This window comes from Leptopilina boulardi, unplaced genomic scaffold (assembly GCF_019393585.1).
Source record: "Leptopilina boulardi isolate dan_hultmark-lab unplaced genomic scaffold, ZJU_Lbou_2.1 LbouV2_291, whole genome shotgun sequence".
Taxonomy (NCBI): domain Eukaryota; kingdom Metazoa; phylum Arthropoda; class Insecta; order Hymenoptera; family Figitidae; genus Leptopilina; species Leptopilina boulardi.
Window position 1 is genome coordinate 338,211 of NW_026137853.1, and position 14,496 is coordinate 352,706.

Consider the following 14,496-nt stretch of genomic DNA (forward strand, 5'->3'; position numbering starts at 1 on the left):
GGAATAAAAAAATAACATAATAATTTTCTATAGAAAAAATTGTTGAAATTACATGTATCATATTGTAATTATTTAAAATATCACTGTTTAAAGATTATATCTTATTTTAAGGAAAAAAATTGGTCTTATTTTAGGTTGCAACATTTTTAAGAAAGCAACTTTTTGGTTTTCTGATTGTGAGCAAAAAAAGTTAAATTTTTATTCAAAATAAATCTTTTGAGAAAATAAGATCTTTGTGACTTAATTTAAGTAAAATTATATCTTAAATTTAGTGTGTAAGTTAATGTTTTAAGATCTATTTTTCTTAAATTTAACATATAATATTTATATAAAATCTATTAAGAAATTTAACAAAAATTTCATCTTAAGAATCTTAGAACTGAAAATAAGACTTCTTTTTCACTTAAAATAAGAATTTAAAGTCTTAAAAATATTGCATATTAAAATAAGACTTTCTTGATGTCTTAAAATAATTTCTTTTTTACTGTATTAGAATATTTTATGTACAGTGAAAAGAAAATCTTATTTCAAGCAGAAAAGAAGAATTATTTTAAGATGCAACATCTTTAAGACAGCTTTTGCTGAATTTCAGACTTATCCTAAAATAAGACTTTTTTTTATTTTTTCTCGTATTTTCAAAATACTTTAAATCGTTATTTGTGATGCAGAAAAGAATCTAATTCCTTTTAAATAAGCCTGAGGCTGATCATTAAGAGCTATAGTTAGTGCATATATAGTATGTATACTTTGTTAACTTCAATAGGCAATTGCTATCGTGGTTATACCTTTAGTTAGATACACATTTCGTTTCGCGCCGACAATGTTTTTCTTTACTATCTTGAATTATAGTGTATAAATGTGACAGAAATTAATCCAAACGATGCAAAACTTTGCAGATAAATGCATTATGTTTCAAAATTAAAATTATATTCATTATGTAATATTTTTTATAGGATTTTCACGAGATTAATTCTCAGGTATATATATATATATATTCAAAACATTATTTTTTCGCTTTCATTAATTCTATTAAAGGTTATTTTTATCAAAATTTTGTATTAAAATTGTCATTTTGTAAAGTTGAATTTTATTTTTGCAATATAATGTTTTTTTTCGTTGTGAAGCATTATTAACTCTCAGACCGGGGATATATACTATTATACGTGTTTGTGTTTACCTTCTTATCTATCTTAGCCCTGATTTGATTCGGTTCTGAGAAATTAATAAGTTCAAAAATGTGGTTGAATGACCATAAACATAAATGTTTATATATCAATCACCCACGTTACGTAACTTTATACAAAAGAAAGAATGGCTATTGTCTAAATTTAAAGAGACATTATATTTTATAATTTAATTATTTGATACAATAGGCACGTGCCAGCTAAGTCAACAGATATGATTGTAATGATATAATAGAATAATTTAAATTAGATCAAGTTTTAAATTTATTGTTCTATAGATATGTTTGAGAGAAAATATTTATTTTGTTTTTAGAAAACTTGTTGCTTGTTTACCAAATTAGAGGAATCTTTCCTGTAATTGTTCGGTAGATCAGCTGTTTATTTTCTTATTCACTTTTACTTTTATAAATGAATTAATGTCATTTATCGTTTCAAAGCTGAATATTTTTACTTTACAAAAAAAATAAATATTAATTATTAATAGAAAAATTAAATATAAAATCAATCATTCAATATAATTATTTGTCAATTATTTTGGTTTAAATAATTTATTGTGAGTTCGTTCTGAATGAAACTAAATGAAATCTTTTTATTAATTAACTTAAATTTTTCACCTTTTAATTAAACTCCTTTCTAACAAACTTATCTTTCCTCTATTGAGATTGTAAATAATCTCGTAGGCTTATCTATAAAAAAAATATAAAATAAGGTTTAAATAAAATAAAAGAAACTTAACAATTCCTAACAGCTATCAAGGTCAAATTCCCTATTCCCTAAATTAAATAATCTATTATAAATAAATTAATCTTGCAGATATTTTCCTCAAACACAAATTTATTTAACATGTTATTAATTTAACAACATATTAAAATGATTTAAGTTAGACAGAAAATAAATGAAAAATTTATTTATTTCTCTGAAAAATTGCTAAATAAATAATTTAAATAAATTATTTATTTCCTAAATTAACTATTTGTGGGAGGACAGGGATTCATAATCAATTGAATCTTACACATTAACAAATTGATCGCCTATTGCAATGAATTTGAGATATATGTATCTTCAAGAGACTTACGATTTGCTTTTGATACCACTTAAGGATCCAGATAATGAGGTGGTACTCCGAGTTATCAGAAACCCCTCAAGTCTTTCACCATGGCGTGACTTTGTAGATTATGCGTTTTAAATTAAAGTGATTATACACTTTTTCGTTTCTTCTACTTTCCTAATGTTGAGTTTAAATTTATTATTTGTTAAAATGTTTTACTTCTTATATAATTCTGAGTTGGAACGGTTGTTACACCAGCCTCTCAGATATCATATAAGATTCAAGAAAAAAAATATAAATAATGAAAAAAAATATAAACGATAAAATTTTAATATTTTAAACAATAAAAAGATTCTATATGTGTCACTTGTTCTTTGTTCTCAAAACTTACTTTATATTGTTAAATCCAATTCCCGATTAATTTCACAAAACTATCTGTCAAAACCAATAATAATGATATATATATATAGACCGATTGAAATTCAGAGAATGAATGTCCAAATTTGGGTCTCCTTCTCTATTTATTGACTCGAGAAGACGCTTCATCCCCCAAATTTCTCTAAATCCCTTGTATATTTAAATTTAGTAAATGTGTTAGAGCGACTCTGACAGCTGATTGCTTGACAATCCGCGGTTTTCCCTTCCTACCTTTCTTCGTATACTTTTGCTGTATATTTCTTACCGCCAAATTTTCCCTCTAATCGCATTTTTCGCGGCGTCCTTTTTTCTTAGCCAATAATATTTAAATTGTTTTGGTAAGGACAGAGCGATTTCTCTCTTTCTAATTCCGTTGTAACGTATACAGGGAACAATGCCATTGTTCAGCTGGCAATCATTTCTCAATTATTACTGTAATTTCTTTAAATCTTTAATATCTTAAAAAATAATAATTTGACAAAATTTTTACCTTTACCATTAATTTTTAAATAATTTTTACTTTTATTTAACAAATGATTTTTATTTTAATATTATTATTTTAAGCAATTAAATAAAATAACTTACATTATTTTATGTAAAAAAAAATGAAAAATATCGTTAATTAATTTAATAATAGTTTATATTTATTTTTAATATTGTTAATAAAAAAAAATATTTAAATAAAATTAAATTAGTAATTTCTCTATTTTCGAAATTATATCTTTCATCTCTTACTATTATTTTTCCTTATGTATTCTTATATGGTGTTATCTATGAATGTCTTCTGTCTCTTTCTATTATTTCTGAAATTCTATTTCTCTAGATTTAGATTTATTTCTTAATATTTCTTTTCTTTGATTTTTATTAATAATTTATAACTTTTTTCTTTTAAAATAATTAATTAATTTTTTATAATAATTTTGCAAAATAAAATAATTTCTATTATTTTATTTATTAATATTTAAGATAATGTAAAAGGGTGATTTGTTTATTTATTATTAATTATTTAATATAATATTTAAACCTTAAATTTATTTTATCTATGCATTTTTATATTTCTAGGATTTCTATATTAGTGTATAGTTTAGGCAATCATATACACACACATATATATATATATATACTCATTCTCCTGAGTGCAAGTGTACTCATGAAAACAGTATTTCTCTTTCTTATATTTTTCTTTAGCCATGTATATATATATACCTGTACCAAAATATAACATTATATTTTTGAAATTAAATGATACTCTATTTTTTTCTTTACTTGCATTTAAATGAATATAATCTATTGACTATTGGAATAACTCTTCAATGCCCCCCTAAACTAATCATATTCTTTTGGCATAAAAGAATTGATTTGTTTATAAAATAGAAAAATATTCTCAATAGGCAATCTAAAGAGAAGAAAAAAAAAATAAAATTTTGATTACCCCCTTATTGCCCCCCTAAACGAATAAATTTATTAAATCCTGTAATGAATTAATTTGTTTAAAATAAAAAAAAATCAAAATTTATGTTCTTTTTAAAAAAAATATCTTTATTTAACCTCCAACGGCTCTTATACGGACATTCTCTTCCTCCTCTACATCCTCCTCTATCACTTCATCATAATTTGGGAAAATTTGAATTGTTCCAGGTGCTAACTTAGCTAAATTTAAATCAATTAATTTGTCATCAACTGACCAAAGCCTGTTGAGGATTCCCCAACCCATATTTACATCATTGATTCTATCTTTGAAGTGGAATTGGAATGTTCTATTTCGCATTAAATTATCGAATGTATCGATTGCCTCTTTGTCCCAATAGATATTGTTATTTGGTAAAATGTCTGTGAGAGCTACTTTTGTTAAATTTTTTTTTATATAGAGAAATTTGTATATTAAATAAAAGATATTTTCCTTGGCTATGTGTATGTATATACCTGTACCAAAATATAACATTATATTTTTGAAATTAAATGATACTCTATTTTTTTCTTTACTTGCATTTAAATGAATATAATCTATTGACTATTGGAATAACTCTTCAGTTGGTTATTTTATCAAACATTTAAGCAAATTAGAAGCAATTTTCTATAATCAAACTTATGCAATATTCGTTAACTACACTTAAAAGGAATATAAGAAAGGCTTAGTTTTACTGTTTAGTTTTGCCAAACATACATTTTTATTCATCATAAAATTTTGTCATGAAACGAGAATAGATTTTACCATAAAAGTATATTGCAACATGCGGGACAATTAATTTTCCTTTATTTTTGCGTTCTGTTATATATTTTTTGTGAAAAGAATAAAAAAATATACTTTATTTTTATATATAAAATATATTTAGTAACTTAATAAATATCATTTTTTCTAATTTTTCACATGAATATTTGTGGTTATAAAGTGATATCCTTACAGATTTCTATTTGCGCCTCATAAAATAACTTACGTAAAAAGGTGATAAAGTTATATAGGATATTGTAAAATTGAATTTGAAAGTACGGAAATAGAAATTAGAAAAAAATTGTATTTTATAAACAAAATAAATAATTAATAAGAAAATTATGTTAATATTACATTTTTCGATTAGAAAAGATTGATTTTTTTTAAATTCAGACAATTCTTAATTTAAGACTCTTTCCAAATTTAAGTTATACCAGTATTCTTAAATTAAGACTCTTTCTGAATTTAAGTTAGTAGTTTTCTTAAATTAAGAAAATCTATGCATGCAGTTCAGGAAATTTTTAAATTAAGACTCATTCTGAATTTCAATTACCAATACTTTAAAATACCAATATTTTTTAGATTCAGATTCAATCTGAATTTAAGTTTTTAGTTTTCTTAAATTAAGAGTATCTCTTTCTGGAACTAAAAACTAAAATTATAAGATTCGTATTCTGAATTTAAGTCACTATGCTCTCCTTAAATTAAGAATATCTCTTCTTAGAATTTTTTTAATGAATATTTTAGTATACAGTAAAAAGAAAGTCTTATTTTAAGACAGAAAAGGTGTCTTATTTTAAGAGACAACTTTTTTAAGACAGCCCTTGCTGAATCTAAGCAATGGATTTACATGCAATTTGAATTTAAATACATTATGGCTAGTACTGCTGAATTTAGAACTCATATTAAAATAAGATTTACTTTTTACAGTGTAATTAGAATACTTTAATTAAAATTTTTTAGTATTTAATTGTTAGTTTAATGTTAATAAACAATTGTTTATTCATTGCTTTAAATTATTGAAGCAAATATTACATTAAAATGTTAAAGATTAATTATTATTAAAAATAATAATTACTTTTTAATTCTGTTAATTTTTATATAATCGTTTTTAATTATAAATGAATTTTAATTAATTAGCTAATACTTTCATAATAAATTTTACTTAGATGAAAATTTATTTGAATGTAAAATTAAGATTCTTATTTATACATTTGAACTTTAGTATGGTTTATTAATTTAATTAACAGAAAATTGAAGCAAAATGTTAATGAGATAAGATTTACTTAATGTAAGACTGCAATTAAAATCTATATTTTGAGATTCTAAAAAATCTGAAAAGATTAAAGAAACTTAAAATCATATAAAAAAAAGTTTAATTTAAGTAATAATGAGTTTTGTGAAAAAAAATTCTTTTTTATGTTAGAAAAATATCAGTAGTTGGTAACATTCATCGGGTATGAATACACCTGTATATCTATTTTATGCGTCTTATTGTTGGTAGTTGTGCATATAATTATGTTTAGTATATATATATATACTGTAGGCAGGTATATACGTCAAAACAAAATGGCTGACAGCGGAAACCGTATAGAGAGGAGGCTTGGTGTTCTTTCGTGGTTCACGTTACTCAGTTATTGCAGTCTGACAGTTCAGAAGTAACATGAACCGCGAACGGTTTTTAACGACACTCTGATTCACTATTTGTGATCATATTTTATTTATTTATTTATTTATTATAATTATGACTATGTCAATTTTTTATTGTCCTCTTTTTGCAGTTTAACGACCCCCCATGATTTCTCCGTCAATGATCATGAATATCGATTAAATTTTGCGCGGATTATGTGTGGGTGATATTCAAGTTTTTTTTTTCTTTTTTTTTATTACTTTTCCTATATACCGGTCACATACAGTTTCAGAGAAATATCAGTTTACCAAGGATTTCCTTATAGTAGAAAGTTGAAGTTGAATAAAGATAATATTTGTTTCGAAAAAAAATCAGGTATGATTTAAAAATAAAATGCATACATAAAATTAAATTTTTTTTGGCACTGAAAATAATTATCTTTTTTTGAAAAAAAAGGGATTTTAATGTTAAATTGAAAAAAATGTATATTTGGAGTAAAAAAAAAGTTATTGTTTATTAGGTTAATATTTTCAAAATTTGACGTTAGACAAAACAAAAAAAGGATAGATATTATAATTTTTTATGTTTAGTTGTAAATTCAATACTATATGTAAATTTTTATTGTTTAATGTAACTGTGTTAAGTGCCTATAAAAATTTATATAAAATGTTAATAAATTAAAATACAATAGAGAAGTGAAGAATATATATAATATAAATGAAAGATATAATTATAACTAAACATTTTTTTAACGTGCAACGTGACAATAAATTCATGTAATAAGTGACAAAGCATTCTTTACTTAAAAAAATAAATATATCTAAGATGATTGTAAAAAATGTTATTATAGTTATTTTTATTATCATCTTAAATATTTTTTAAAGTTCTAATTAATTATTATTAAAAAAAAAATGTTATTTTTTCATTTTGTGCGAAAAATGAAGCGCAATGGATTTTTTTCTTTCTTCTTCATCTTTTTTTTCTAAACAAATAATAAGAATGCATGGAATATAAATGCATTGGGTAATCATTGCAAGGTTTCGCCACTTAATTGATGAATTATTGTGCGCGTATCGTTAACGTAATTACTGATATAAAAGTGATCACAATTTTACGATAACAATGTATTATAAGAGTTTAGGTTTCCCACGTTGCTTTTTAATCGATTACCCTTGACCAAATTTATCTAGTACTTCAAATACTTTAATCCTAATAATCATATATCAAAATCAAGTTTGAATATTGCGTTCTTCGATTTTTTCCATCATTCAAAATTATATTTATATAAAACTTAGGTACATATCGCATTAATTGTATATCTTGTAATCGGATTTTATTTTGTATTCTCTTCTTTTATTAATTGGTTTTTCTATTATTTTTTACCATTAATTTACTTTCAATTCATCATTGTTGAGGATAGTTAACTATATCGATATTAATTTTTATTAATAATTATTGTCATTTAATGATGATTTTCAAAAATATGAATTCTTTTTTTATTAAAAAATGATTGTCACTAAATGACAATTTTCTAAAATTTTACATTTTGTTTATCTTAAACTTATAAAGTGAAGAGCAGAATGAATAAGCCTTGATTTAATCTAATAATTATTAATAACAAACAAAAAAAAAAAAAAAAAAAAAAATGGACAATAGTTCAAGTGAATGATTTAAAATGTAGTCATTTTCTGTTTTGCAAGGCCGCATTTGCAAAACATTTTATCGCTTCCGCGGAATTCTTTGTTGCTCCGGCTTTTTATGATTAAAACTTCAATATTCGTCAACTGAAAATTATGTTAATATTTTACAATTTATTTAAAGCTTTTATATTATGCCGAGTAAAATTATTTTAATTAAAGGAATTTGTATTAAATTTTTTTAAATTTATTTATTATTTATTTATTATTCACTTTTTTACAAGAATAGATAATTTTTAATTACAAAAAAATGATACTTTGCAGTAAATAAAATTTTTAATGCATGTCGACAGGATATTTAAGATGGTTAATCGAATGAGTCAGCAAAAGAGTCATTGACTGTTTTTTTTAAACTATTTTTTTTAATCCTCCAACGTGATTGCATATATATATATATATATATATATATATATATATTGACTATACAGGAAATTTTTTTCTTTCTCTTAGTGGATTTCCTTCGTTTCTCTTTCACTTGTCTCAGCATTGATTGCTCAATATTCTTTTGTCATTTTAACTACTATTAAGATTTTTCTGTATCATTTACATTGTACTACTGCACAACTAAAAAGAACTATAATTATTCTTTGAATCATTTTTAAATTAAATTCTAAATTATTATTATAATTATATTATTTATTGCTATTATCTTATGTTTTAATGTCTTTGGTTTGCTTTCTACATTAAAAATGGTCCACTTTATTGAAATCGATTTGGAAGCACAGACTGAGACGGTTTCGTAAAAAAAAAATAATAAAAAAAAGAACAAGTTAGTAACGGTACATGCCTTATTGTAAAAAGACAACGGCCTATTCCGTTCTTGGTTCTTGATGACTCAGACTTTGAACGTCTAAAAGTAACATGATGTCCTCGATTGTCTTGAAAGGTGTTTCGATGAACCTGAGATCATTGATCAAGAAAAAAATCCTAAAAATAATTTTTAATCTCGTTTTTAATCATTTTTTTTTATAATTAATAATTTTATTAATAAATTCAGAAATTTTTATTTGGGGGAAAATTATGATAATTTGTACACCTATAACAATTATAATTTTGTATAACAATTATTATTATTATTTTATTATTGTATTATTTTATATACAACAAAATTTAGGAAAATATGTTTAAAGAAACAAAAGAATAAATATTTATAAAAATTACATGGAGTTCAGAGCAATAATATAAATTATATAATATAGTAATTGATTGAATTTTGCAGCAAGATTAAAAGTGAAGTGGACTTTCACTTTCTTGCGAAAAAATTCAATTATATAGACAATTAAATTTTAATTATAATTAAAAATGTGTTTTTATTCTTTTTCTCTGTTACAGATTTATAAATATTGGATTTAGTTGAGAAAAGAAAAAAAAAAAAAAATTCTGTCGCAATGGCAGAATATTGTGAATATCTTTGGGATCCCTTACGTGGACACTCGAGTACAGCTCTTGCACGTAGTCTTTATGATGAACAATCGAGAATCAATAAAGGTGACAAAAAACTAGCGATAAAGACTGTTAGGGCCATACTACGTGATATGCCTGGCGTTGGTAAATATATATATATTTTTTTTCTAATATTTATTTTATGATTCATTCCAAAATATAGAAAAAGTGATTGATTTATTATGTTTCCAATTATCACTGTATGAGAAAAATTCGTTTACTCAACTCTTTGATAAATTATGATTTATATCATTAAAAAAATTTAGTTATCTTTAAAATTTATTAAGTAAATATTATGTTTGTAAATATTTAAAAAAAGCCCTTCTGGTATTTAATTTTATTGAAAAGCCAAAAAAATTAATAAATATTATAGATGCTTTAGTGTTTTAAATAACTGTAAAAATAAAAAAAAAGAACCTTTTGTGGTAGATTTAATTTTATAATTGAGTGCTCTTGCGTAAAATACTAAGATGTAAAAATACGGATTTTTATAATTATCCGGGAATATAAGTGGATCACTTTCGTATAAAACATTCTATATATATGTTAATTATTTTTTTATAATAAAGAATGAATCATAAATAATTTTTTATAATATATAATTTTGTCCTAGAAACTCTAAATCAAAAATATAATTATACTGAAGAACAATGAATTTTTTTTTGCAATTTAAAATAGTATATATCTTTTTTTGAATTCTAAGGGAATTTATGGTTCATTTACAGTCTGTAATGGACTTACGTCCGGAAATAAATGCTTCCTGAATGTTCAAACCGCATGGCATTACAATCATATAATATATATATATTGTTTTCTTCTATTGTTATTCGCAGATTTAATGCTTTGCACCGATGAATATATTACACGCTTCCTGTTGGCCCGGAAGTACAGAACTGAACAAGCAGCTGCACTGATAGTAGCTTATCAGGCACAAATTGCACACAGACAAGATATTTTTGGTAATCTCACAGCTCGCGATCCTGCATTACAACGTGCACTTAGAGCCGGAATTCCTGGAGTTCTTCCTGCTCGCGACAAGTAAGAAGAAATGTGCAATTTTCATTTTCTTCATAACTTACATTTCTTTTTTGAAAAGTGGAATTTTTAATTAAAAAAAAGAGAAAAAAGATTTTTAAGAATTTTAGAATTTTCATTTAATAGAATTTTATTACATATAATTTTCAATGAAAAAAAAAATCTAGAAAAAAAATTTCAATTTTATTTGTTTAATATTTTATTATAGGAAAGGAAGGTGTGTTTTGCTTATCCTAGCTTCACAATGGGATCCAATTGCTGTTCCTGCATTGGCAGTGCAACGAGCAATTTTTTTAGTTTTGGAAACTCTTATTCAAGATCCCAGAAATCAGGTATTTAAATTAGTAAAAAAATTTAACTAATTTGAATTAGTGACGCACTTTTTGTTTTTGAATTAGTTAAATTTTACCAATTTGATAGTAAAAAAATTTTTCTTCTATTAATTAGTTTTTAAAACCAAAATTAGTTAAAATTTCTACTAATTCAAATTTAGAGAGTAAATAAAAATTAAATAAATAAAAAAAAAATATAAACATTTTTTTTACTATATTGAAAGTATTAAGTATTTTGTTATCAATAATTATTTTTCATTTGAAGAATTTTTACTTGTGTATTTATAAAAAAATCGTGAATTCCAAATGTTATGCTTGTTACGCAATAATTGTTATCTTCCGTTGTTTCTTGAAGACATTGGCAGTCTTGAACATCCAAGTTCTTTTTATTTACTGATATTCAAGCTAAACACGCTCTTCCCGTTTTAACAGAAATAATGACTAGGAACTTTTTTTTCCTACAAATTTCCAATTAAATTTTTTTTTTCTTTTTTAATTTGTGAAAACAATTTACAAAATTAATTTTTGTGTAAATTATTTATCTTCTTTTTTATTTTTAATTGAAAATTTTATTTCTTATTAAATTTATTTATTTATATGTACATTATATTTAAAATATTTTTGTGATAAAAATTATGAAATTTAAAAAAATCTATTTTTAATGTTTTATAATTAATAATTGATTGTGTTTTATGGAAAAATTGTAGCAATCTGGATTTGTGGCTGTGGTGGATTGGGGTAATTTTTCCCTGAGACAAGGTGGAGCTTTAGGAGCTGCAGCTTTGAGAAATTTGGTAGCTGCCTTACGAGGAAGATTTCCGGCTAGATTTAAAGCAATACACTTTTTGTCAGCTCCACTTTATGTTCAAGCGACACTTGCACTTATCAAACCATTTCTCGATGAAAAAACACGAAGCAAAGTGAGTTTTCATTTTTCAATGATAAAATTTAAAAGACCTTTATTTTATTTTATTTTTTTTTTTTTTAAAAGAAGCAATTATTTGAAATCTGACTTGAATCTGCAAGGTCGAGCAAGAATTTCACTGAAACAGAACCTAATAACCGCAAACGAATAAATTTAATAATTTTGTCCTTGTTTTCATATATTAATACTGACGGAAACGTAACACTTCTTGTAATTTGAGATATGTCATTTTTATCTCTTTTTATATTTAAATTGCTTATTCGTTATTTAAAAATTAATTTTTATTAAAATAAGTTCAATAAATTAGTAAAATTAAAAAAAAAACAATTATTATTGAAAACAAATAATAATAATCATAATATATTAATTATTTATATTGCGAATAATGAATTATTTTACAAGTAAGAAATTTTTATAATTTATAACAGGTGTAATTTGATAAACTTTAGTATAAAAATATTTTTCTTAATTAATGCTTATGAGGAGTTATGTACATATTGTGAAATAGAACAATATCACATTGTATGTATAAATTCCAAGAAAAAATATCAAGAAAGCAATAAAAAAAATAATTACTATAATTCAACTGATTCATCAATTAATTAATTAATTAATTTTCTATTATAGAAAAGAATCAATTGATTTTTTTTAAATTAATTTTTTAATTAAAAACTTTTTTATAATTAAATGCGAATTAAATTTTTCTTTTCAAAAATTTAAAGTCTTTAAATAATAATTAATTATAATTCATTGAAAATAATTAAAAATTATTTCTTTTTCAGATATATCTTCATGGAAATAATTTGAGTACTTTGCATCAACATTTACCAACTGATATTTTACCAGCTGAATTAGGTGGAAGTGGTCCAGCATTTAATCCAGGTCTTTGGGCCGAACCTGTTATTCATTCAGCAATGAAAGAAGCTGAATTGGCTAACATGAAAAGAGATAAAGAATCTTCCTCCTCGGATGATGTGAATAACCTTAGAAATTCCCAGGAACAATCAAGGACGCAGGATCAAAAGCATTACGAATTTTCAGACTCAGCAAGAAATGAGATGAACCGATCAGAATCCACAGAACCTGATTCTGTTTTTGAAAACGAGAAAAACTTGAATTACTCCAAGGTCAGGAATGAAACTTGTCCTTAGGGTTTTTGTTTTATTTCTATTTAAATAATTATTTTCAAAAATAAATTGATTTCTTTCTCCAGTTTCTTTCAGGATCAAATATATTAATTATTATACATTTTATTGTATTTATTTATTATTATTATTATTTTTGTTGTTGTTGTTATTAACATTTGGGTGATATTAATTGAAGAATTATTTTTCCTAAACAATTTTTTTTCTTTTTATTTCAACAGGTACAAATTTTAAATTTAAATGGAAATTGTTCAGAAATGAAAAAAATGAAATCATCAGTTTTGGAGCCAATACATAACAATTCAAGGAAAAATCAAGAAATGCAATTATTAATAAATGTTGAAGCATTAGAAAAAAATCGTGGTTTATCAATAAATAATAAAAATAGAAAGTCATTTGATGAGCAGGATGCTGAAAATTCTGAATGTTTAAGCTTTAGATCAGACACAAATTCAAATGAATTTGAAATGGTGCCGAGTCAAGCAGATAGCGAGGATAATTCACTGGAAATGAAAGTTGAAAAAATTGTCATTAGAACTGGAAAAGGTGAACCACTTCCGGAAGAAGCTAATTTAATAGCATAAGAAAATAAGAATATTAGATGATTGAAATTCTTATAATCTAAAGCAGGAATATAATTTCAAGCTGAAAATTAAGATGAAAAAAAAATTTCTTTATACTTAAGAGGAAGCAAAAGAAAAGACAATTTTACCATTTGTTTAGACAATTTTACTTATGTAAATTTATCAATTTTATTGGATTTTCTACAAAGAGATTTAATTTACGAATTTGATGAAAAAGAAAAAAAAATTCGTAAAAATTTGTTCAAGTTTGATGAATTCTCCATTCAGAAACGAAACTGATTACAATTTTTTTTTTATAGAAAATTAAGGAATATTTTATAAACACTGGAATCAATAATATCTCTAGTCTACTACTGATTTATATATAGTAGAAGACTAAATTGGAAAATTTATTACGATACATTTTCATGATTCTGGAAAATCGTGCACTATAAAGTGAAATGACAATACCATATATACGAGAATCATGAATTCATTCTTTAATCTTATATACTCTTCTCAGAGAAATTTTTCCAAAAAAACAAAATGAAGTGAAAAAATAAAACGATCAAGGACAAATTTGATAATTAAAAATTATAAAACTCAAAAATCTCACAATCTGAACAGTATTCGCCCCTTATACAGGCAGCAAAATTTTTTCAATAGAAAAAAACCGTCCTTATATTTTTCCATCCAAAAATTCATTTGAAAATGATGAATTTTCAAAATACAATTGGCAATTTTTTTTTCTTTTTAATAATATTATATCTGCCAGATCTGAAGAGTTCTATAGAATTCTAGAATATATACAGTAAGGTCATTGTGATTGTGTAAAAATAATATTTTTTAGATTTAATAAATTTTGCAC

At 23.6% G+C, this 14,496-nt stretch overlaps 1 protein-coding gene across 2 annotated transcripts; it reads left to right on the forward strand.

The window, feature by feature from the left end:
- Positions 1-782: 782 nt before the first annotated feature.
- Positions 783-14,238, forward strand: LOC127282221 (clavesin-2-like). 2 transcript variants are annotated; one of them, XM_051306368.1, is made up of 7 exons: positions 783-977; positions 9,518-9,733; positions 10,462-10,666; positions 10,872-10,995; positions 11,703-11,915; positions 12,703-13,047; positions 13,287-14,238. In XM_051306368.1, the coding sequence occupies exons 2-7, from the start codon at positions 9,574-9,576 to the stop codon at positions 13,647-13,649; spliced, it is 1,410 nt and encodes a 469-aa protein (XP_051162325.1). In that variant the 5' UTR covers positions 783-977; positions 9,518-9,573; the 3' UTR covers positions 13,650-14,238. The 2 variants fall into 2 exon arrangements, with proteins under 2 accessions (XP_051162325.1, XP_051162324.1); XM_051306367.1 differs by lacking the exon at positions 783-977 and adding an exon at positions 6,484-6,863.
- The last annotated feature ends 258 nt before the right edge of the window (positions 14,239-14,496 follow it).